This window comes from Clavispora lusitaniae (assembly GCF_014636115.1).
Source record: "Clavispora lusitaniae strain FDAARGOS_655 chromosome Unknown tig00002663_pilon, whole genome shotgun sequence".
Taxonomy (NCBI): domain Eukaryota; kingdom Fungi; phylum Ascomycota; class Pichiomycetes; order Serinales; family Metschnikowiaceae; genus Clavispora; species Clavispora lusitaniae.
The window spans coordinates 908,525-930,854 of NW_027093982.1; the positions used below are offsets into that span (position 1 = coordinate 908,525).

At 44.8% G+C, this 22,330-nt stretch overlaps 9 protein-coding genes and 2 non-coding genes across 11 annotated transcripts; 5 read left to right on the forward strand and 6 right to left on the reverse strand. All coding sequences in view use genetic code 12, as the record gives it.

Moving 5' to 3' along the window:
* Positions 1-974: 974 nt before the first annotated feature.
* On the forward strand, positions 975-1,973 carry FOB63_005031 (NAD dependent epimerase/dehydratase family protein; the record flags this gene model as incomplete). The annotated part of the gene is made up of 1 exon (XM_002617283.2): positions 975-1,973. One exon carries the CDS (start codon positions 975-977, stop codon positions 1,971-1,973), a length of 999 nt encoding a protein of 332 aa, XP_002617329.2.
* A 465-nt stretch (positions 1,974-2,438) lies between these two features.
* On the reverse strand, positions 2,439-4,862 carry NUP82 (linker nucleoporin; the record flags this gene model as incomplete). Its single annotated transcript, XM_002617282.2, has 1 exon — positions 2,439-4,862. The coding sequence occupies one exon, from the start codon at positions 4,860-4,862 to the stop codon at positions 2,439-2,441; it is 2,424 nt and encodes an 807-aa protein (XP_002617328.2).
* Positions 4,863-5,033: 171 nt separating this feature from the next.
* FOB63_005033 (uncharacterized protein) lies at positions 5,034-5,477 on the reverse strand (the record flags this gene model as incomplete). Its single annotated transcript, XM_066102452.1, has 1 exon — positions 5,034-5,477. One exon carries the CDS (start codon positions 5,475-5,477, stop codon positions 5,034-5,036), a length of 444 nt encoding a protein of 147 aa, XP_065958217.1.
* A 75-nt stretch (positions 5,478-5,552) lies between these two features.
* On the reverse strand, positions 5,553-7,463 carry FOB63_005034 (uncharacterized protein; the record flags this gene model as incomplete). Its single annotated transcript, XM_002617281.2, has 1 exon — positions 5,553-7,463. The coding sequence occupies one exon, from the start codon at positions 7,461-7,463 to the stop codon at positions 5,553-5,555; it is 1,911 nt and encodes a 636-aa protein (XP_002617327.2).
* A 1,756-nt stretch (positions 7,464-9,219) lies between these two features.
* Positions 9,220-10,368, forward strand: SKI8 (SKI complex subunit WD repeat protein; the record flags this gene model as incomplete). The annotated part of the gene is made up of 1 exon (XM_002617280.2): positions 9,220-10,368. One exon carries the CDS (start codon positions 9,220-9,222, stop codon positions 10,366-10,368), a length of 1,149 nt encoding a protein of 382 aa, XP_002617326.2.
* A 1,146-nt stretch (positions 10,369-11,514) lies between these two features.
* Positions 11,515-13,695, forward strand: FOB63_005036 (uncharacterized protein; the record flags this gene model as incomplete). Its single annotated transcript, XM_002617279.2, has 1 exon — positions 11,515-13,695. One exon carries the CDS (start codon positions 11,515-11,517, stop codon positions 13,693-13,695), a length of 2,181 nt encoding a protein of 726 aa, XP_002617325.2.
* A 64-nt stretch (positions 13,696-13,759) lies between these two features.
* Positions 13,760-16,627, forward strand: NAM2 (leucine--tRNA ligase; the record flags this gene model as incomplete). Its single annotated transcript, XM_002617278.2, has 1 exon — positions 13,760-16,627. The coding sequence occupies one exon, from the start codon at positions 13,760-13,762 to the stop codon at positions 16,625-16,627; it is 2,868 nt and encodes a 955-aa protein (XP_002617324.2).
* Positions 16,628-16,745: 118 nt separating this feature from the next.
* FOB63_005038 (uncharacterized protein) lies at positions 16,746-18,998 on the reverse strand (the record flags this gene model as incomplete). The annotated part of the gene is made up of 1 exon (XM_002617277.2): positions 16,746-18,998. One exon carries the CDS (start codon positions 18,996-18,998, stop codon positions 16,746-16,748), a length of 2,253 nt encoding a protein of 750 aa, XP_002617323.2.
* A 209-nt stretch (positions 18,999-19,207) lies between these two features.
* FOB63_005697 lies at positions 19,208-19,280 on the reverse strand. The gene has a single exon. It is a non-coding gene; the product is annotated as a tRNA-Phe (tRNA).
* Positions 19,281-19,284: 4 nt separating this feature from the next.
* FOB63_005696 lies at positions 19,285-19,357 on the reverse strand. The gene has a single exon. It is a non-coding gene; the product is annotated as a tRNA-Arg (tRNA).
* A 371-nt stretch (positions 19,358-19,728) lies between these two features.
* On the forward strand, positions 19,729-22,146 carry HSP78 (chaperone ATPase; the record flags this gene model as incomplete). Its single annotated transcript, XM_002617276.2, has 1 exon — positions 19,729-22,146. One exon carries the CDS (start codon positions 19,729-19,731, stop codon positions 22,144-22,146), a length of 2,418 nt encoding a protein of 805 aa, XP_002617322.2.
* Between the last annotated feature and the right edge of the window lie 184 nt (positions 22,147-22,330).

Here is a 22,330-nt window from a genome sequence, read left to right on the forward strand (position 1 = left end):
ACCACCTGGCCCGGAACTTTCGACGGAACCGGCCCTTGACACGAAAAATATTTTTGAATTTGCCTCTGTAAGACACTTTAATCTTGCGGATCCTGAATCCTCCAAACTTGAAGCGGAAACGCATGTTTGTGACTTTCGCACCTGGGCCCTATTTTATGTGGTGAGCCAACATGTCTATGAGATATACAATATTACGGAAATTAAATAAAGTCAAATTCCGGAAGCTGCTCAAGCTAATAAAAGCTAACTGGTTTCCTTGACACCTGTTGTTAGCAAACTTTGCCTATAGTGGACAATGAACATCTTCTTGCTAGTTATGTCTAGTGATGTAACTGGATTAGCGAATATCAAAACAAGCTACAGCTTGCTGATTAACTTCAGTTTTGGCTACTTTAGTGACTGTAGATTGGTAGATAACTTCTGATTGTCCTCATCGAATCCTACACCGCTTTATTGTGAACGATCGGCGATGTTCAGACTTGTCTGTGATCAAAAGAAACCAAGCCCTCCTACGGATATGAAGAACAAGATTTTAAAGTAGGTATATTGGCACCACATAAATACCACTTCATCACTTCAATCAATGCAGAATATTCCGTCATCCAGTACAGTCTCCATACTTTAATCCAGACCAATCCACCACATTTCTTCAAGTGAGTCCGATTGATTTGAAAAAACAAGAAAATAAAAAGCACCATAATTAAAGAAGGAAAGTCACTTTACAAAGCGAAAAATGACTTTCTGTGGATCGGCTTCTTCTGACTTGAAGATCACATCTTATGAAAAGAAAATTATCCTACTATTGCCTAGTTCTGGGTGGTTAATTTTTGGCCCTAATTATAGGTTTTATAGACAATTCGTCTTGCTGGTGGACTAGTTCAAAATATATCTGTTGAAAGGTTTGATTAAAACTGCACCTTTCTTTATGTGCTTATCGCACTGTTTAAGATAATGCGCATACGATAAGATAACTAATGACTCAGGTTTTTCTTTCCGGTGCCAATGGGTTTATCGGAGCCCAGATAGCAAAACATCTTGTTGAAAAAGGATACGATGTGATTGGAAGTGTTCGATCAACAGAAAAAGGCGAAAAGTTGAAGAAACAATTGGGGCTGGCATTTACATATGAGGTGGTTCCTTCTTTTTTAGAGGAAGGGGCTTTCGACACGGCTATGAAAAAGCATCCAGAGGTGACTGCATTTTTGCATTCGGCCTCTCCTGTTATTTTCCAGTCAGACGATCCTGAAAACGACGTGCTTTTGCCAGCAATCCAGGGAACATTAAACGCATTGAAATCAGCACACCAGTATGGGCCTAACATCCAAAAGTTCATTTACACGTCGTCCCTGGCGGCTATGTACGACTACAGAAAGAGGGTCAATGTCACCGAAAGTCTGTGGAACGACGTGACATATGACGAAGCGAAGACCAAATCCGGTTCTCTATACGGAGGCTCCAAGACTTTTGCTGAGAAAGTGGCCTGGGAATTCATTGACAAAGAGAAGCCTTCCTTTACTTTGACTACCGTTAACCCTGTCTATGTGTTTGGGCCTTTGGCTTTCGACGATGACGCTGTGGATTCCTTCACTTCTTCGTCGAGTTATTTGCCCAAAGTTCTCAAAACCAAAAAGAACGAGTGTGTGTTTGAAGCCAAGGGCACAGGCGTCGACGTGAGAGATGTGGTGGCACTACACATTGCTGCGGTAGAAAATGATCTTTCAGGAAAGAGATTGCTTGCTTCTTGTCAGTATTGGGATACACAGATTATGTTGGAGTTTATCAAAAAAACCTATCCCGAACTCGGCAAGGACTTGCCTGAGGGAAGTCCAGGAAGCATCGAGGAGGGAAGAAACAGTGTTCTGACATTTGACAACTCCGAGACAACGAGGTTGGTGGGCATCAAATGGACTCCTCTAGACAAATCGTTCAAGGACGCCGTTGACCAGATTCTCAGAGCAAAAGAGGGAAGATAGAGAACGTGTTAAAGATCCTCGTGAGTTTTCGTTATAGACTGGGTTTAGCTGGTTGGAAAGTTGATTTGTCGTCTTTTGATCTAATTGTGAATGTGCTACATTTCATGTCCTCTAACACCTAGTCTTATCTTGAAAACTTCTACGCAAGCCCAGAGCTACTTTGTATAAGTATTAGATATTTGAATTTCCAGAAAAGTTACACCTCGTGAATGGAAAATTGCTTATTGAATCTGCTTTAAAGCCACGACTCTTTACAAGAGAGCCAGGACCTTCAGCAGATTGGATTTGAACATTTCTGTTGTACATTCTGCCAAGTTACCCATAGGACGTAATTAGGACTGTCTGCTCTGTTGCAGAGAATTGATAGTGTATGCAATGTAAACCAAATTTTTGCCGTTTCTAAAAGCAAGATCCAAATCATACGTACAGCCCGTTGGTACCTTCTTCCTATAGACCCAATAAGCGTTATGCAAAAGAAGATGCCACCTGTTGTGCCTTTGTTTTCGTTTCCCTAATTAGTTTCTCTTCATAGAGTAGAAAGTTGCGGATTCTCGAGAGCGCAGGACCCATCTGGAGAAGTTCCAATGCCGGTTCTTCTCTTTCTTGTTCTTCTCTTTCATGTTCTTCCGTGGTCAAGGATGCAACTTCTCGAGTGATTTCTTCCACCAGAGTACTTATACTTTTAGATGTGCCATCGACATTTACGCTTTGATTCATGTCGTTGAGCTCTTTGAACCATTCTCTCTCCGCCTTGGAAATGGGAAGATCTATTTTGAGTTTCAACTCTTCGAAGCGATCGACAATATTTTCTTGGATCCGTTTTTGCTTCTGGGCTAGTTTCTGCTGCCGTCCAACCAACAATGACAATTTCCGCTCTGTACTGTTTCTCTTTTCCTCATTCTGATACTTAGCCAAAGCATGTTCTGCATCCTTCACCTGTGCTCTTAAATCCTCAACCTGGAACTTTAATTTCATTTGAAGGGACAACATGAACTTTGTGAGAGCATTAATCTGTCCCGCTGCGTTTCTTGTAATGCCATGCACATCGCTCAAAGTGTCGATAGATTCCAAATTGAAATTCTTCAATTCGCCTATACTCAGACTCTTGTCTAAGCGAAGACGCAACTCATCCGCAGGGACATATGAAGGAACTGGAGGCGTGGGCAAGAATTCCTCTGGAGCTTCCTTTTTCGTGATTTTCACCTCATTGCTCACAATCTGTCGAACATAAACTTTGTCTTTTGGAGAACAGGAGATCACAAAACTGCCGCTATGGCCAATTGTATCTTCGCAAAGAGCCACGGATGTGGTGTCTGGAGAAATATCAAATGTGTCATATGTTGGCTCAAACAGGCCTGCCAGCGAAAGAAACAAAGATGCAGTAGACTCGCCTAAACTTCCAACAAGAAGTGTTCCACCTGATGCTAAAAGGAGCTTTTCGCCCTCGCTGCTTATGATAGGATTTCCAGAAATCTTGGTGCTATCTGAAGCCATTTTCGTCAAGTTTCCAAAGTTATCTGAAAAGTGCTTTGAAAGCTTTACGTTGAGGTTGTAGATTTCTAGTTCTTCATGATACGCCTTCATAGCGGCCTCGAACGCTGAATTATCTTCATCATCCGAATCTGATTCAACCACATATCCAAAACCTCTCGCTGGTTTGACGTAACTCTCCTCTTTTGGCACGACCACTTTGCTTTGCGGCTCTGTAGGTTTGTGGAAATTATCTTGTATTTTCTTCATTCCCATTACCAACGGCTGGAATTGTCCATAGTACTCTATCTTAGAATTACCAGTAGCAGTGGAATGCACAGATGCAAGGAGGGAAACTTTGTCGTTCGAAGCCACTTGGACGATGGTTGCATTTTTACCTGTTTTTGCCACTGGTCCTTGAATTTCGTAGCCGAAAGAAGGCTCTGCGTAATCCAAAGTGACGTCGCCAGAGATTGCCAGCTCTTTACCCATAGAAACAGTCAAATTCTGTTGCAACGATTCAGCAAATGAAAGTTGGGAAGCCAAAGCCTCAACCCGAGGATTCTTGTTTATCACTATAGGTGGGAAAGAATCTGAAACAGAAGAAAGAGCTTCTTGCGTTTCTAAATAAAACTGGGAGATTTGCAGGGCAGAAGTGCGGAACAGCGAACCCTTGCATAGGAATGGGAAGATAGCATAGATTAGACCGCATGCTGTGTTGATATATAGCGTGATGGAACCCGAAAAAGAGTCTGCTGATCCAAATGCCATCGAAACTACGTTTTTCCCATCTAGGTCCGGAAAGGATGCAAGATCTAGGACCAATACCGGTGTGGAGAAAGAACACATGACGTCAAAAACAAGAATTTGACGACTCGTCAAGACAACGATTTCAGAATGTCTTGCTGCGGCAGGATGCCATTGAACACATTGGACTGGGTCCTTGAACTTTCCGAGATCGAACGAAAAGGGCTCTGCAAGAGCAGTGGAGTGGTCTGCGAAGGAAATCTCGTTTGTGTCAACAACAGAAATGCTTTTTTCTCCCACAACAGTAAGGTATCTTTGAGAGGGACAGAGAAGTAGGGTTTTCACGTCTGTTTCAGGCCCGGCAAGCTTGATGATCTTGTAGAACTTTGTCTTGGGCGAAATTGGCGCTGCCTTCACCACATTGGCCATAGCCGTGAACACGACATTGTTCTTCTTCACTGCCACCAGCACTTTTTCACATTGAAAGTAGTTTTCAAAAACCGAAAGACCCAGAACGTGGTTCTGGAAGTCAAAGGTCATATTTGCACCGGAAAGTTTTGTTTTCGGATTTGGTAGCAGGGAGTTTGTGGAATTCAAGCTGAATGTGCCGTTTCCGTGCTTGGAAAATGCTGGACCAGGAGAAGGTGTTTGTTCTGGTTTATCTACTTTCATTCAAGAAGACTGAGAAACGGCTTTTCCTGCAGGCACAACTTTGCACCCAAGCGGCATCTACAACAAGAAGATATATATACCGAATCAGAGAAGAACATTGGGGACATTTCAAGAAGCAATCTATTTCTTTAAGAAGCCATCTATTTCAAAAGATAAGTTTCCCCTTTGCCTCTATGTGGTTTTCGCACTGACTACAGAAACAGCAGTAGTAGTGGCACCTGGACCAACCTCAGGCGGGAAGCTTGAAGAGCGGGAAGGCGGAGCAGGGACAGACACGTTGGAGTCTTCCAATTCTGCTCCGTGCTCTTGCGTTTCCACTTTTTTCAAAACAAGGCGGATTCGCCGGAGCATCGTGTGGTTTTCCTCGCCAGAGCTCGCTACCTTCGGGCCCGGGGCCACTGGGGCAGGAAGGGCCACGAAGTTTCCTGGAAGCAGAGGGCCATTGGCTTCTTCAGCCGGCGGAGCCTTTTTTTTGTGGAAAAACAGCATGAACTTATCTCTTTTCCTGATTCTTGTCTGCGGCGCCTCTCGAGGCCCGCCAACTATACGAAGCCCCTGCCTGTGCCACCACTGTAGCCAGACGTTTTTGAAGTTGGCAAATCCTTGTTTGTTCATTTTTTTTTTTTACTGTAATTTTACGCCCGTAGCACAAGTAAAGATATCTTAGTCGCACAAACGCATCCACATTTATTAGTGCGGCTCATATTTTAGTGAGGTCCGTCTCCGATCGGAAAAAGTGCCCGGCGGTCCTGCTTTCGCTTTTAAATTCTGGCTGTGGAGAATTCGAGAAGTCATTTTGGTGAATGTTTGAAGCACATCTTTTTGGTACTTGAGTCTGTTTTCAACTTCCGCTTCCAAAACCTTCTCGTTTTTAAGGCACTGGCTCAAGAGACTTCTGGTGCTAGACAAAAGAAACGCACAGAGAAGCGAAACGGTTCCTCTGTCTGCGTTGGTAAATATTTTGATTTCTGAAAACTCGTAGTATGCCTGCGCAAATTCCTGGGTCGACTCGGGCTGGAATGCCAACGCAAGTGCCTCGAAATTGGACTTGATGAATTTTCTCAACAGCTCCACCACTATGCGATTGGACGTCTGGTACTTTTCCAACTCTTTCATCAACTCTTTTTCCGTGGTTATGATGTGGTGGTATTTCTGCTTGTATATCTCGATTGAACTCTGGGTATCTCTCAATTTTTCAGCGAGAGAGGTGTTTTTCTTCTTTAGGGAATCAAGCTCTGCCTCCATCTTCAGGCTCTTTTCTTTTTGTTCTGCTTGGTTCTCTTTGAGCAAGATGTTTTCTTTTCTGACACTGTCAATCTCTTCATCTTTCTCTTTGAGGGCTTTGCACATTTTGAAATCCTTCTCTACCAAATCCTGTGCTCTATCATGCTGAGCCCGCAATTCTTTCTTGTATTGATCAAGTTTGGCATTTGCTTCGTTGACGTATTCAGCCTTTTGTTTCATTTGAACAAGCTCCACCTTTAATGACTCAATTTTTGCCACAAGCTCCTTGTTTTCGTTCTCCAAGGCCTTATCTTTGGACGCACGAAATGAATCTTCACTCATTTTCTCTGAGATATATGTCAATTTGTTTTCCTCTGAGTTTTTTCCCTTCTGTATGGATTTCTCTAAAGCTTCATGCTTCTGCCTGAATTCCTCTAGCTGTATTTCCTTCTGTGTGAGGTCTTCCTTGAGCTTGCGGTTTTCATTTTGAGCTTCTTTACTAGTGTGGAAAAGCTCTTTCAAATCATCAATATCGCTTTCCTTCTTAGCAAGAGTTTTTTTAAGCTCCATATTTTCTTCTGTCACTTCTGCAATCTGGCCACTAAGCTCATTTACTTTTGTCTTCAACCCTTTCATGATGCGAATGGTGGAATTCATATTCGTTCCCGTATCATCCATGGCTGCTTTTATGCCTGCTTTCATCTGTTCTAAAGTGCAAACTGCCAAATCCATAGGGTCGAGTTGTACTATGCTACATGCTTGAGAGTAGATGGGGTAAAGTAGCTCAATGTGAGTCTGGTTTTCTTTGGCCTCTTCCTCGTTTTCTCCATACGAATCCAGAAAAGAGCTCTCTGTAGTTTCATCATTGCATGTTTTCGTTTGTGGTTCGGAAACAATGTCATCATTTTCAGACTCCGAGGGCATCTGTTCGTTTTCTGGAGAGAATATTGTTCCCAAGTTTGCCTGCACCTTTTGAATGGTTTCTTCACTTAGCTTCCCTTCTTCCGAAGCAGAAATCAGTGTGCTACTATCACTGCCATATAACTCAGTCTCCGATTCTTCAACTTTGGCACGATCGTGGATTTGGTCAGCAAAATGGACAGTTTTGCTGCGGGGAAGACAAAGAACTTGGTCTCGTTTGGTCAAAGTACGAAAAGAGAAGCTTTTGGACCTAGGAATTCTCGGTGTACTTGAAAGGGAATCGGATTTAGTGGCTTCTTTCCATGTGGGATCTTTCCATACTAGCGGTTTCCCGAAAAAATGCCGTTTCAACGGGATCTCAGGAATATCTGCCTTGGTAATTACCTCTGAAGAGCCTGTTTCAGAGGAAGTGCTTTCACATCTACGTTTTTCTGGTGTAAAAAGTTTCCGAAACATTTTGTGTTTGTGGTTTAGAACTAAGTCGCATATTGATTAACTCATGCATTAATGAAGAAAAGAATATTCCACATTGACAAAGCGCTTAACATAGTAGAAACTTTGAAAAGAATTACATCTGCAAACTGATTATTGTCTACTACCTTAGGGTAAGTTTTCGACACGCCTGAAGAAGAAGCATCTTCAAATGTAAGAATCAAAAAAAACCCAAAAGATGAATGTTTGAAAACAATATTCAGCCTTAAGTCTTGCCACTGGAGGAAACCATGATTGTCCTCTCAAAGAAATATCTATATGAACTTGAATCTTACTTTCATAGCCTGATCTCTGAATTTTTAATATCAACATATTGATCCGAATATATAATATACCAGTCCACTCTCATCAACCTTGAAAGCAATTTTTCCGAGACATAATTCTCTTTATGGTGCGTGTTGAGAATATTTGCTAGCCTTGCCTTATAAACACATTTGTGGATGCTAAAGAATAAAGGCCAACTCGTCAAACCATAAATCAACTCACGGTCGTCACAACAAAAGAATGATTCATTCACTTTTTCAAAATTATAGAGAGCTGAAGGTCATTGATGAATTTGAAAGTCTTTTGGTTATTGACCTGGTTTTACTTATAAGGTGCCAATTCCTTAATCTAAAATGTTTAAATAATTACAATTGATTTTTGTGCAAGATCCAGAATCTTCAATTAACTTGTTTCACAATACGAATAGACATGTAAAGGCTGGGCACGCGTTCGAATCACAACTGAGCCAGGAATTTCACATTTTCCTATGGATAACGGAAATCGAGAGGACGCTCTCGTAGCTTAACTATGGGGTGTACGGGTGTTTCGTCCTGGTGTTTGGGTTTTTGTAGAATAGGTGTACGGATGTTACACTTGGTGTATGGGTTTATTAACAGGATGTATGGGTTTCTTGTGAGATGTAAAGGTTTTTTCATGGTGCATGGGTCTTTTGTGGTGTACGGGTGTAATATTAGGAGGTACGGGTTCATATTCTTTTTGTGTCACCCGCCAACCCCAAGATTCTGGGGTACAAAGAGGATTTTCCCTTTTGAACTACTTGTTCTTTCTTAACGTATTTAATTTGTACTTGCGTTGAATTCTAGTTAAAATGTGAGATACAGAGCAATGAGTATGAGTAAAAGAAACAGAAGATTAATTTGTAACTCTTTGCAAACAGAGATTTGGAACAAACAATAAAGATTGAGAACCATAGTTCCTACCATTGTTAAGAGTTAGGGCTATGCAAGTATCTCAAACTACGACTGTTTAGTTTGCCAATGGAAACTATGTTTATCATCATCCACTAGATCTGGCCACCAACATGTTATTGTTGTCTTCATATTGCGAGCCAGAGTAATTCTATCCTTGCTTTACCTGTTCATTGGTTATTAATCTGAAATACGGTCAGTATTTCCTTCACGAAAGTCATTGAACTTGGAAGCATAGGATGTCCACAGATAAAGGCAACTACTTCTAACTACTAGCTTTGTCTATCATACTCACCATACAATAATTGGAAACAGTTTATGGGCTGTCCGTTATTTTTCTGAGAAGCCTTACACCTCAATAACATTATTTACTTTTCACCATTATTCACTTTTCACCATTATTCACTTTTTCCTCTGGATGTTGAATCCAATTCTCCTTCGCATCTTCTTTCGCATCTTTCGCAACTATTCGCACCAACTTCTTCGCACTTTCGCACTCCACTCTTTAAAACTATCCATACTACTCCATGGGAAAACAATACATTTCTACCGTTTCGGCGGTCCTAGCGCATAAGCTGGATATTCTGGCAGTGGAAATCACCAACAAATACACCATTTCTGTCTCCTGCGACGGAGACGTGGCGTTCTGGGACAACAAGAAAGACGACGTTCACACGCCGCTGGAACATGTTGTGTACAAGCATATCGACAAAATCGGCATCCACCACGTGGCTGTGTACGAAACCGTGCCTGCTGGGCTGACGACGCGTGTCACAGTGCTTGCGTTTGCGTGTTTCGACGGTGCTGTCCGCATCTTCTACTACACCAACGACGATTTGGACACGTTCACGCAGCTTGATCTTAGCGACTTCACGTCGCTCTGCTGGTGTCCAGCTTTTTACAAGGACCCGACTTCTGCCCAGGACTTCTTTGTGGTGACGAAGGCCGACGGCAGTGTGGCTGTGCATCCGTTGAATGTGCAAGAATCCGATGGGGCTGTGACAGTGGAAATACGCCCGTTGGCCGGCTCTCTCCATGCCAGCAACACCGCGACATCGTTTCCGAACACCTTGGCTGTGTCGCTGTGTGACGGCTTGTGCGCTGTCGGCTACATCTCCGGCGACGTCGTGGTTTATAACTTGACTAGCCAAAAGGCTCTCTTCACCTTCCATCTGACAGACCTCCAGCACAAGGGCAAAGGGTCGACTGCGATCCCCCGTGCGCTAGCGTTTTCGCCAGGTGGCACTCTTCTTGCCGTTTCTCGTGACAACCAGCTGGCAGGCTCCATTACTCTTTACGACGTCAAGTATGGTGAGAACGTGGGCTCCCTCACAGGTCCCAGCCATCTGTCCAAGGCGACGGTGGGAGGCTTTGCGCATGGAGGCTGGGTTACGGGACTCAGTTTCAATGGTGATGGCTCCTTGTTGGCTAGTTGCGGTTTCGACCGCTGCGTTCGAGTGTGGAACATAGAGCTGCGTGAGCGAGAAGCGACGGTGCAACTCAGCGTATCGGACTTGGACTTTGAGCCCGAAGATAGCGACGACTCCGTGTGTTCTGGTGTGGCCTTCATCAAAAAGGGAGTACGTGGAGGAGCAGGAGGTGATGCAAATGAGGGCCTTTGTGTTGTGAGTTTCGACAGGGGAATCAGATGGTATCGTGAAGCAGGAGGCATATAAGGTGTAACGAAGAGCGTGGTATATTGCTTTGTTGGCTCTAGGAACATATAAATTTTTGGAAGACCTTTTTTTTCCGGATCGACGAATACAGCTGGTACTTTCCTTTTTCTGTTCGATGGTACATCTGGATCTATTATTAGATTAACATGCTTAAGATGATGTCGTGCGCATCATCTAATAGATCTGCAAGCTTGTCTTATTCTAAGCTGCTCTATATTTGACAGATTTTTTCCAGAGTTGTGAACCACTCTCAGATTGTGCTCTGAGTTTTCGTGCATGTCGATTGTCCAATCGTACGAATTATTCCCTCCGACACATAGAAATCCAAATACTAACTAAGTTTCTCTTGGGCCTTTTTGTAGTACTTCGCACTTCCTCTTTCATATAGTATTAAACAGAAGTGACTAATAAAAATAAGACTCCGATTGAGTCTAGTGGATTGGAATCTTGAGAAGAAATATCACGGAAACAATCTGGTCTATCGTGAAAGTTTTTTTTTTGTATTTGTTTGCAATGAACATTTATTTTCTGGCCATTGTTATCCGCTTTGAAGAAAACTGCGAATACATTCTTCAGCACAATTATTGGAGTATAAAAACCAATGTATCGGTAGAAGACACAAAAATACTTGAGATTTGTACGACTCCCAAAAGGCAAAGAATACTAAAATAAGGCAAAGCTGCCTAAGAAAAACTACTTCAACCATTGGTTACTCACGGATATTCAAATCAGAATGCCTTCCAGGAAATGACACAGTCGATGATTGATAAGAAGTATAATAGAAATCGGCACAGCCAACGAACAATCTAATCCAGGAAAGATTCAGGATCTGATAATTCTGATGCTAGAAAAGAGGTGAAACATTCGGCCTGTGGCTGGCAAGTATACGAGCATCCACCCCATTATCAAAAGATAAAAAAAAAACATAAAAATACATAAAAAAAGACATTTGGCCTTCTCAGATTCCTCTACTTCTAAAGCCATCTTCGCTAATTTCGATAGAAAGCTTGACTCGATTCCATAAGTGGTCAAAGAATCAAAGGCAAAGGCACTAATATAGAATCGCGCTTCCCCATATCTTTGGCATCGCATCTGCATCACGTGCCCGTATCTTCTTTGTTTACCTCCACATCTTCTTTTCTAAACATGATTGCCCGGTCGCCCGGACAGGTTCGAGACATTCTCGACCAGCTTTCTGCCGACGGAAGCCACGCCACTCGAACGATTCTGGAACTTGCGGAAATCGCCTCGTCCGAAGGCCTTTCTCGCGACAACTTCAACTCACTAATCGATCTTGTTTTCGACCACACACTTGGCGCCACACAGCGGCTCAATTTGATCCGGTCATGTCTTGTGCCGAAACAGGACTTTTTGCTTGATCCCAGTTTGATAAACCGCATTGTCAGCGCGGTCGGCACGCCAGAAATATACTACAAAAACGGAAAACAACACAAGCTGAAGCGTTTACCCATAGCAAGCCAGCAGGCACTTCTCGAGTGGTTGATATGTGCATTGCATCTATTTGGAACGGCGGTGTTCCGCCACTTGCGCCGCTCGCTCCCTCTTTTGTTCGGTCTCTTGCTGTACGAGTTTCTGAGACCGTATCTTTCTGTTTTGATCGTTGTGGCTGTCCACGAGACTGAGCCCTTTGTTGGGAGCAAGCACAGCCCGATCCGTCTGTGGCATGTGCACCTTGTGGCTGATTTGGCCGACAAGTTTCCCTTTGACTCGTCACTTCAGATGCTTCTAGCCTTTTTCCGCAAGCATATTCCAGGTTTGGATTATGCCACGCTTTTCAAAGACCGGCAACTCGTCAGACTCGAGCAGAACTTCGATATGCTAAACTACCCGAACCCTGAAATCAGGCGGTTGCTTGAGTGGAAACCAGACGAGGACAATCTTGTATCTGCCCAAATGAAACAGGTGGAACTACACTTGAAACGGGTCTTTGCCCGTTTTGAGCAGCAATCAGCGAAAAAGAAGAAAGTTGGGCTGGAGCCTGACAACTTCGACGCTCTCGAGTGGTCATCCTCTTCTGTTTCAATCGCCACTGTCGATTCTCTTCGCAGTTTGGTTTCTAATTTCGAAAACATCACAATGTCCAATATCACATCTGTTTTGAGTGTCTCTTCTCTCCCTAACGAGCACTTGCGATGCATGTTTTTGGCCCTACTGTTAATAGACCAAGAAAGCGACAATCACAGAATCAAAAAGCTCGAATATGCCATCAAGTACCATGTGTTGAGCGACAAGCCGCAAAAATCACATTTGGCGCTATCGCAACTCGCCAATTTTTCTCACTATGGGGGTCTCAAATCACTACTGGCACCTCTTTTGGAGTACTCAAGACACATAGCGCAATCTCCCAACGAATATGTTGTTTCAGTTCAAATCCAACTTCTTGAACTTCTTCCGCCTACAAAAAACATAATCGACGCTTTCAGCAGTACAATTACTAACCTTGATGCTGTGCAAGAAAGCGTCAGTAAATCCAAGGCTTCTCTATTGGCAAGACAGTTTTTCATCAAACTTGCCCGCTGCATTTACAAATGGAATGTACTTTATAGCACACTGGACTTGTGTTCGGAATTTCCCGTCATGGTGGTCGATATCCTCTCGCAGGTTTTTGCATTCGCTCAAAGAAGATGGATGCTGTTTCAGCTTGGGGCCCAGTTTGCTTTTCTTGATATTTTCACTGCCCTCAAATCTGTTGATGCTGAAGACATTAGAACATGGCAGAATGCCAGCGCTCTCATACCTCCTCCGGTATTAATGTATCAACTTTTTGTCTCAACAAACCCTCACGTGTTGTCTGAATCTCTTGGCTACCTAGCTTTCTTAAAGAAAGTTACATTCGAAGATGAATCTGCCTTACAGCTCCGAAACTCCTATGTTGTGGATGCAATCAACTTTCTCTGGAAAGAAGCAGCCTTCAACAAAGAAGCCGAAACGTTGAACTGGGGGATGATGCTTGACAGCGGCTTTATCGAAAAGATCAGTGCCCACAACTACTTTGGTTACTCGGACCAAATTCGACTTCGCACCGTTGGTGGCTTGGTGCAAAACCCAAGTTTGGCTTACATGTGCGCAGAGCTAGTTTGGATGCTAGAAGATCAACAACAGGATATCAACATCCGGCACCCGGGCCCCTTGGCTGAAGAAACAGTGAAACAGCTTCATCAAGACGAAGAAGTCACGTGGCTTCCACTCAGTTATCATGATATTCGAGTAACGCTTCTCAACAATCTTGACCGGCGCGGATTCCACGGCATGTGCGATTTACTTTTCTCCCTGTTGAAGCTGTTGGCGGGGCGGAGAGGACGCTAAACGAAAGAAAAAAAATGGATAAGTTTTGACATGGAAATCGACTCACCTTGGATTCAGCCACTGAATGCAGGAAACACCAAACTTGGTCAAGTGCGATTTATTCAGTTTGAGATCAACATCAACGGCTCCGATGCTTTGCCGAGCTAAAACCCCTCGGAATTTCCTGGAACTTCGGATTGCGGGCGCCAGATCATTTTTCCGCTCAGCGATTGCGTTGCAGCTGTCCTCGGAAACCCTTCCCCTCAATGAGCTTGACAAGAAATGGGCCTCTCGATGGAGAAGCGTTTCGCCCAACAACGCACTCCACCCTTCCAAACATGTCGTAGATCCTAAAGCAGAGCCCTTTTTCTGCCTCACAATGTTCCCGTATCCGTCTGGTAACCTCCATTTGGGCCACCAGCGAGTGTTTACAATCAGCGATGTCTTAGCACGGTTCAAGCGGTTGCAAGGTTTTGATGTGATCCACCCCATGGGCTGGGATGCTTTTGGCTTGCCTGCGGAAAACGCTGCAGTCGAGAGAGGCGTCAATCCCGCAACGTGGACAAAACAGAACATTGCGAAGATGAAAGAGCAGATGCACGCCATGTTGGCAGACTTTGACTGGGAGAGAGAGGTCAATACGTGTTCGCCCGAGTACTACCGCTGGACGCAGAAAATCTTTACGTTGCTTTTCGAGCACGGCCTTGCTTACCGCATGGGAGCCGAAATCAACTGGGATCCTGTGGATCAGACAGTTTTGGCCAATGAGCAGGTTGACAGCGAGGGCAGATCATGGCGTTCAGGTGCCATTGTCGAGAAAAAAGTTTTGGAGCAGTGGTTCATTGGCATCACAAAGTACGCGGAGCAGTTGCAGGACGACTTACAAATCCTCGACCAGTGGCCCCACAAAGTCAAGGCTATGCAGAAAAACTGGATTGGAAAAAGTCCCGGTGCTGATATTGTGTTTCCAACAAGCTCTGGGGACAAGTTGACGGTGTTCACCTCGCGGCCTGACACTTTATTCAGCGTGCAATTCGTGGCCCTTGCACTCAACCATCCTTTAGTGCAGAAGGCCGCCGAAAAGGACGAAAAATTGGCCTCTTTCATTGCTGCAATGACTGAACTTGATGATCCGACCTCGAAAGAAGGCTACAAGCTAGACATTTCTGTGTCGATCCCAATATCCGTGGATGGCAAGAAGAGAGAAGTTTTCGATGTGCCTGTTTATGTGGCACCATACGTTTTGGGCACTTATGGCCATGGTGCCGTTATGGGCTGCCCTGCTCACGATGAAAGAGATGCTGAGTTTTGGAAGTTGCATAATCCAGGAGTTCCTGCTCGTCAGACAATTGGTGATTTGGACACAGACAAAGCTTCAGCCCAAACCTCTCTTTTCACACTGAAAGAGGGCAAATTGTACGATTCGCAGATTCTTCCGAACGGTCTTGAATCGTTGGGGGTATTTTCAGGCTTAACCTGCAAAGACGCAGCCGAAAAAGTTGTTTCCATTTTGGAAACCTACAATAGCGGTCGCAAAACCATTCAATTCAAGATTAGAGATTGGTTGATCAGCAGACAGAGATACTGGGGTGCACCAATACCTATCATTCATTGCGACTCTTGTGGTCCAGTAGCTGTTCCAGATAAAGATTTGCCTGTTTTGCTTCCATCCGTGGGAGGAGAGCATTTTGGCAAAGGCAATCCTTTGGCCTCCATTGAATCTTTTGTGAACACCACTTGTCCCTCTTGTGGCAGTCCTGCGAAAAGAGAAACCGATACAATGGACACCTTCATTGACTCTTCGTGGTATTTCTTCAGATACACGGATCCGAAGAATGAGAATAAAATCTTCGATTTTGAGAAAGCGTCTAAACACATGCCCGTGGACTTGTACTCTGGCGGAGTTGAGCATGCCATTTTACATTTGATGTACTCCAGATTTATCGCCAAATTCCTTGCAGACGTTGGATTGTGGGATGGTAAAGATCTTAAGAATGAACCCATCAAGAGATTAGTTACACAAGGTATGGTTCATGGCCTTACATTCACTGATCCTGAAACAGGTCGTTTCTTAAAACCTGAAGAGTTGGATCTCAGCTCCGGAAACCCTGTCATCAAAAATACGAATGTTACGCCCAACGTCAGTTATGAGAAAATGTCAAAGTCGAAATATAACGGTGTGGATCCGGTCAGCTGTATCTCAAAATACGGAGCAGATGCTGTGAGAGCCCATACTTTGTTTTCCGCCCCTGTTTCAGACGTTTTGAATTGGAATGAAGAGCAGTTACAGGGAACGGAAAGGTGGCTTAAAAAAGTTCTCAAGTTGAAGGACGATGTTTTGGAAGCATACAAGCGTGGCCAAGACTCGAGCGAACAAATTGGCGAGGAGTTTTCCGACTTGGTTTTGAACGATGTGCATTATGAATCTTTCAAACTCAATAAGAATGAATTGGCTTTGTACAACGAAATTCTGTCTTACACCCAAAGAATTACCAAATCAGTGGAAGAACTCTCCTTGAATACTGTGATCTCCGATTACATGAAAATAACAAACACACTTCAACGTGTGCTTAAAGAGAAACAGCAAATTCATCCTGAAGTTCTCATGGACGCATACAAAAAGCTCTTGGTCTTGATGGCTCCTGTTACACCTTCAGTGGCAGAAGAATGTTGGGAAGCACTTTGCATTGGTCTCGGCCAAGAATGGAAGTCGATTTTTTTCCAAAAGCTTCCTGTTGGTAAACCGATTGCAACTCTGCAAATCACTTTCAATGTGATGGTCAACGGTAAGCGCAGAGGTTCGTTTGAGAGCGATAAAAGACTTTTGGAGGAGCCCGAGGAAGAAATTTTGAAACGTGTTTATGAGAACACTCCAGCCCAGAAATTTGTTGACAAGGACGTCAAGAAGCTCATTGCAAAGGAGGGCATAATCAGCATTATTACTTGTAAATAGACCATCAATGCGATGCATAGAACTTGCTGAAATCACCACAAAAGTTTTAGCTATTGAACAAATTGTAATAGTAACGATTAGGTCATGTCTTTCTCTATAAACTATGTACATGTGGCCCTTAGTAGCCTCTTTCCATGACGTATTTTTTGTAATCCTTCCTCCTAATTTTCCCCTCGAAGTTGATTTGTGCTCTTTTCACCACACCTCGAATGGTTTTGGTTACCTTGTCATAACCAGCTTCGGCAGCTGCAGCATAGAGATGCAGCAATTCTTTCCAAGTCCATTTGAACTGGTATTCTGTACTCACCAAAATCGCTAGAGCATCATCTAGAAGCTTCATGTCAGTAAGGCAATTGACCATACCGCTTGCAAAGCTAAAGTCCAATTTTTCCTTTTCTGATTTAGGTAAGTTTCTGAAGGCGGCAGACTTTCTGTATGTTCCTCTTTCAGTCCAGACTTTCTGTGCAAAAATGTAGTTTTTATGCTTAGCTGCAGCCTTCAACGCAATAAGATAGGTGATTGTGTTTCTGGGCATTTTGAAAGATGACTTTTGGCTTTCCGTAACTTGGGCCAAAATCGGCGACTTGGTTGGACTGGGCTCCTTTGGTGCAAGAAGCACACTTGTCGATTCCAAGATTTCCGGCTCAATGACTGTTTTCGTTTCTGTCACTCCCGTCTTGTCCAAGAATGTAAATTCTTCATAACGGTCAATGAAATCGTCTAGAGATCCCATTCGGGCCGCAACATTGAGAAACGTTGTGACACTTTCCACATTCACAAACTCTCTGTTTACCATGAGAGCGTGGGCCATGACAGCACTGGATTCAGCCAAAACTTCCTGTGGTGTAGAGAGCGAAATTTTAGGAAGATACGGAACCGCCTGTTTTGGATTCTCCGTGCTGGGAGTGAGATCCACTTTTTCAAGAATATTGCGCCGGAAGTTTCTTCCCTCCTCGTGCACCGTAATGGCAAAAGGCTGGAACTCTTCGATCAGCTTGCCAACATTGCTTCGAGCGTAGGCAAGGAAAAGAAACGAAAAAGCCCGGGGCGACAAGGCGTTAGAGATGTTGAGCTGCTGGTAAAGAGCTCTGGCCAACGCCAAATCACCGTCTTTCGAGGCCAAGTAGAGCATATACTCAAGGGTGTTTGCCGTGGGTTCCCAGCCACAGCGGTAGATTTCGAAAATGAAGTCCCACGCTTTGAAACGGAGCTGTTCTCGAGACATACATCCGCGGGCCAACGCCACCATGATATTCTGGTTGAAGTCGAGTTTCTGGTCCAACATCTCCTGGTAGAGATCCAACGCCTTCTCGATGTCGTCGTTGTTGACATACGAAACGATAATGTCCTGGTACTCGCGGGTTTGCGGCGCCATCGACCCTGCGAGAAACTTCATCAGGTCGAACAACTTGACCGCTTGCTGGTGGTCTCTGGTTTTGTACACACACGTCGAGAGAACATTGGTGTACACAACAGGAGAGAGCTGGAGCCCGAGTTCCTTCATTTCCTGGATCACCTCGTTCATCTTCGCCACGTTGGTGTTTTTCCCGTATGCCTCGATGAGAAGCTCATAAGTGGCACGAGAAAGCTTGCCCAGCTTGCCCTCTTTACCAGGTTCCTCACGTATCTTCGCCACAATTCCTTCGATGTGTGCAATCTGAGCATCGTTCAATGTCCTTCCAAGCATGAGACTCTTGATGTATGTGTTGAGCAACTTGGGAGACACGGCAAGGCCTGCTTGGCCCAAAAGCGACTCGATCTGGGGAAAAACGTGCCGGAGCTGGTCTTTGGGAATGGCGTAGACCATCTTGCGGATGTCTTTCTGTGGGAGGCCGTCGAAGCCGCCTGCTGCTTCCAACTGTTGGAGAACGATGCTCCAGTTCTGGTGGTCTTTGGACACCAAGTACTTCACCGCAAGACCAAGGCGGTCTTGGATGGACTGGGGCAACGGCACGGCGGACGTGGATAATGACGCGGCCGAAGCGTCAAACGGGGCAATCTTGGTCGATCCAGGCGCCGCAAGACCAGCTGGCTCGGAGCCTTTTCCAAGCTCCGAAGGCAACGCAAGCTCTTGGATCTTCTGGGCCTCGAGCTCGCGGGCCTCGCGTGTCCGCACATACGACGCCACGCTGCGTGTGAGCTGTTTGAGCTCCTTCAATTTCTTGGCGTACTGCTGGTTTTTCTCGCGGGCCAAGCGCATTTCTTCTTGTTCAGCCCATTGCTGGAGCTTGTCTGATTTGCGCTTGGCGGCCTTTTTGCGCCTCTCGTGGCTCATGACGTAGATATTTCGGGAGCCGAGGATGTTGTAGGTGGGAAAAACAGGCCATAGCTGCTTTCGTAGGGCGGCTGGCGCTTTTTTGCCAATGAACATAGTAGTGTGGAGAAGTGATTTTTCACTTCGCGATGGAGTAGTGAAGAAAAACGATGAACAGAAGAAAATCAAAAGAGTAGTAGAAAGAAGAGAGGAAGTACAAGGAATCGAAGGAACGAACAGGAAAAACAATGAAGAGACAGAAACGGCGTGAAAAATTACACAGCGTCTATGGATATATGATGTAGATGTCTTGTGCAAAAAAGAAATGCGATTTCTGTGGATCGAACACAGGACCTTCAGATCTTCAGTCTGACGCTCTCCCAACTGAGCTAAAACCGCGTAGAACCCATGCCGGGACTCGAACCCGGAATCTTTTGATTAGAAGTCAAATGCGCTAACCATTACGCCACACAGGCGGTTCTGTCTGCTTAAAAATGGCGGACAGTGAGGTTGGCTGTATGTAAAATAATGACTGCAGATAACGAAAGTCAGACATTGGGTGTGCAGGTGGCACTACTTTTCTACTTCAGACAATTCCAACATAAGAACAATGATAGGTGACAAATTACAGCAGCGAAACAAAGCAGCAGTTGCCGTCTGACTTGCGGAAACATAAACGTTTTCTTTTCTCCAGCAGTGTTGCCCGGTTCTAGAACGTTCTCGGGCGTTCTGGGTAGGAGAGCACGTGACCTGCACATCGTGGATATGACCCCAGTGTGACTAGTATATATTGTAGTCAGACCACGGAATATCCGGAGCCTTGATAATTTTGCTATTCGCATCACCCATGTTGAGAGCAAATCTTAGACCGAAAAATTTAGCTAGACTAGCGGAGTCCAGAACGGCTTTGGCTCTGTCTCTGGCTGCTAGAGCTTTAACAATTGGCGCTAGACCCACTTTATTCTCCACAAACGCCACGTCCTATGCCCCAGTACCCAGTTTAGTCAGTGCCACATTCCGTCAGTCAGCACCGTTTGTGCCCAAAAGACTTTTCCACAGCTCTGGCCCGCGGCAGCTCCAGATGCAACAGAACAATGACGATAACGTTCCTGCTCTAGAAAAGTACGGCAGTGATCTCACGCAAATGGCCCGCGACGGCAAGCTCGATCCTGTCATTGGAAGAGACGAGGAAATCAGAAGAACTATCCAGATTCTTTCGCGCAGAACGAAGAACAACCCGGTTCTTATAGGTAATGCGGGAACAGGTAAGACTGCGGTGATGGAAGGGCTTGCGCAGCGGATCATCAAGGGCGAGGTGCCCGAGTCGATGAAGAACAAGCTGATTATCACGTTGGACTTGGCTGGAATCATATCGGGCGCCAAGTTCCGCGGTGATTTCGAAGAGAAGTTGAAGAAGATCTTGAAAGAGGTTGAGGACAAGAAGGGCCTGGTCATTTTGTTTGTTGATGAGTTGCACTTGCTTATGGGCCTTGGAAAAGCCGAAGGGTCCATTGACGCATCAAATTTGCTTAAGCCGGCTTTGGCCAGGGGAAAACTTTCATTGTGTGGTGCCACTACCATCGAAGAATACAGAAAGTACGTTGAGAAAGATGCTGCGTTGGCCAGAAGATTCTCTTCTGTTTTGGTGAGTGAGCCTTCTGTCCAAGATACCATCTCCATCTTAAGAGGCTTGAAAGAACGGTATGAAGTGCACCATGGTGTGAGAATTGCAGATGGTGCTTTGGTCACAGCTGCTCTTTACTCGAATCGGTACATCACCGACCGTTTTCTTCCTGACAAGGCCATTGACTTGGTCGATGAAGCCTGTTCCACATTGAGATTGCAACATGAGTCGAAGCCTGATGCAATTGCGCAGTTGGACAGACAAATCATGACAATTGAGATTGAGTTGGAGTCGCTTAGAAAAGAAGAAGACTCCTTGTCCGTGGACCGGCGCAAAAAGTTAGAAGAAGACTTGGCCGTGAAAAAGGCTGAGTTGAAGGAGTTCACCGACCAATGGGAAAGCGAGAAACAGGCCATCGACAGCGTCAAGTCTGCCAAGGCGAACTTGGAACAGGCTCGTTTCGACTTGGAGCAGGCTCAACGTGAAGGAAATTACGCCAAGGCTTCCGAGTTGCAGTATGCCACGATTCCCAAGTTGGAACGTGAGTTGCAACAGTTGACAGACTCAGAAGACGTCATCAAGAGCACTTCGCTTTTGCACGATTCTGTCACATCCGACGACATTGCGGCTGTGATCTCGAAAATGACAGGAATCCCTCTCAGCAGCTTGATGAAAGGCGAGAAGGATAAATTGTTGGACATGGAAGTTATTTTGAAGCAGCACGTGGTGGGCCAGGATGAAGCAATTCACGCTGTTTCCGATGCGGTCAGATTGCAAAGAGCAGGTCTCACGAGCGACAAGAGACCCATTGCGCTGTTCATGTTTTTGGGTCCTACAGGAACAGGAAAGACCGAGTTGACCAAGCAATTGGCAGAGTTCTTGTTCAATGACACATCCTCTGTGATTCGGTTTGACATGTCCGAATTCCAAGAAAAGCACACTGTGTCGAGATTGATTGGCTCTCCTCCCGGTTACGTTGGCTATGAAGACAGTGGTGAGTTGACTGAGGCTGTGAGAAGGAAACCATATGCGGTTGTGTTATTTGACGAGTTTGAAAAGGCCCACAAGGATGTGTCCAAGCTCTTGTTGCAAGTTTTGGACGAAGGTTCGTTGACTGATTCTCACGGCAAGAAAATTGACTTCCGCAACACTATCATAGTCATGACCTCTAACATTGGCCAGGAGATTTTGTTGGCCGATAAGGAAGCCAGCGAGGACGGAAAGATCCGTGAACTGGTGAAGAACAATGTCGTTGAAAGCTTGCGTCATCATTACCCTCCAGAGTTTTTGAATCGGTTGGACGATATTTTGGTGTTCAACCGTTTGTCCAAATCTTCATTGAGAAACATCTTGGAAATCCGCTTGAGAGAGGTCCAGGACCGTCTTGACGACAAGAGAATGAGCTTGTCTCTTTCAGACGAAGCAAAGGACTTTTTGGCCGATAAGGGCTACGATCCAATCTACGGTGCCAGACCTTTAAACAGAGCTTTGCAAAAGGAGCTTTTGAACCCAATGGCAATGCTTATGATCAAGGGCCAGATCCGTGAGGGAGAGAAGGTGAATGTTTCCGTGAAAGACAAAAAACTCTATATCGAACCTAACCATACCGAGGACGAAACTCTTTCAAAGGAAAGCACATAATGTATATAGTTGAGCAGCAATCAATCATCAGAGAAGAGGTTTTGTAGATTAGATGTTTCCAGTTTTTTTCCCATTATACTACACTGTCGCAAAGCCATACAGCACAAAACACAATGTCGAATTTAATCATCATCTAGTCAGTCTATACAGAGAATACAGTCCAGTACTCATCAACTAGTGGCTG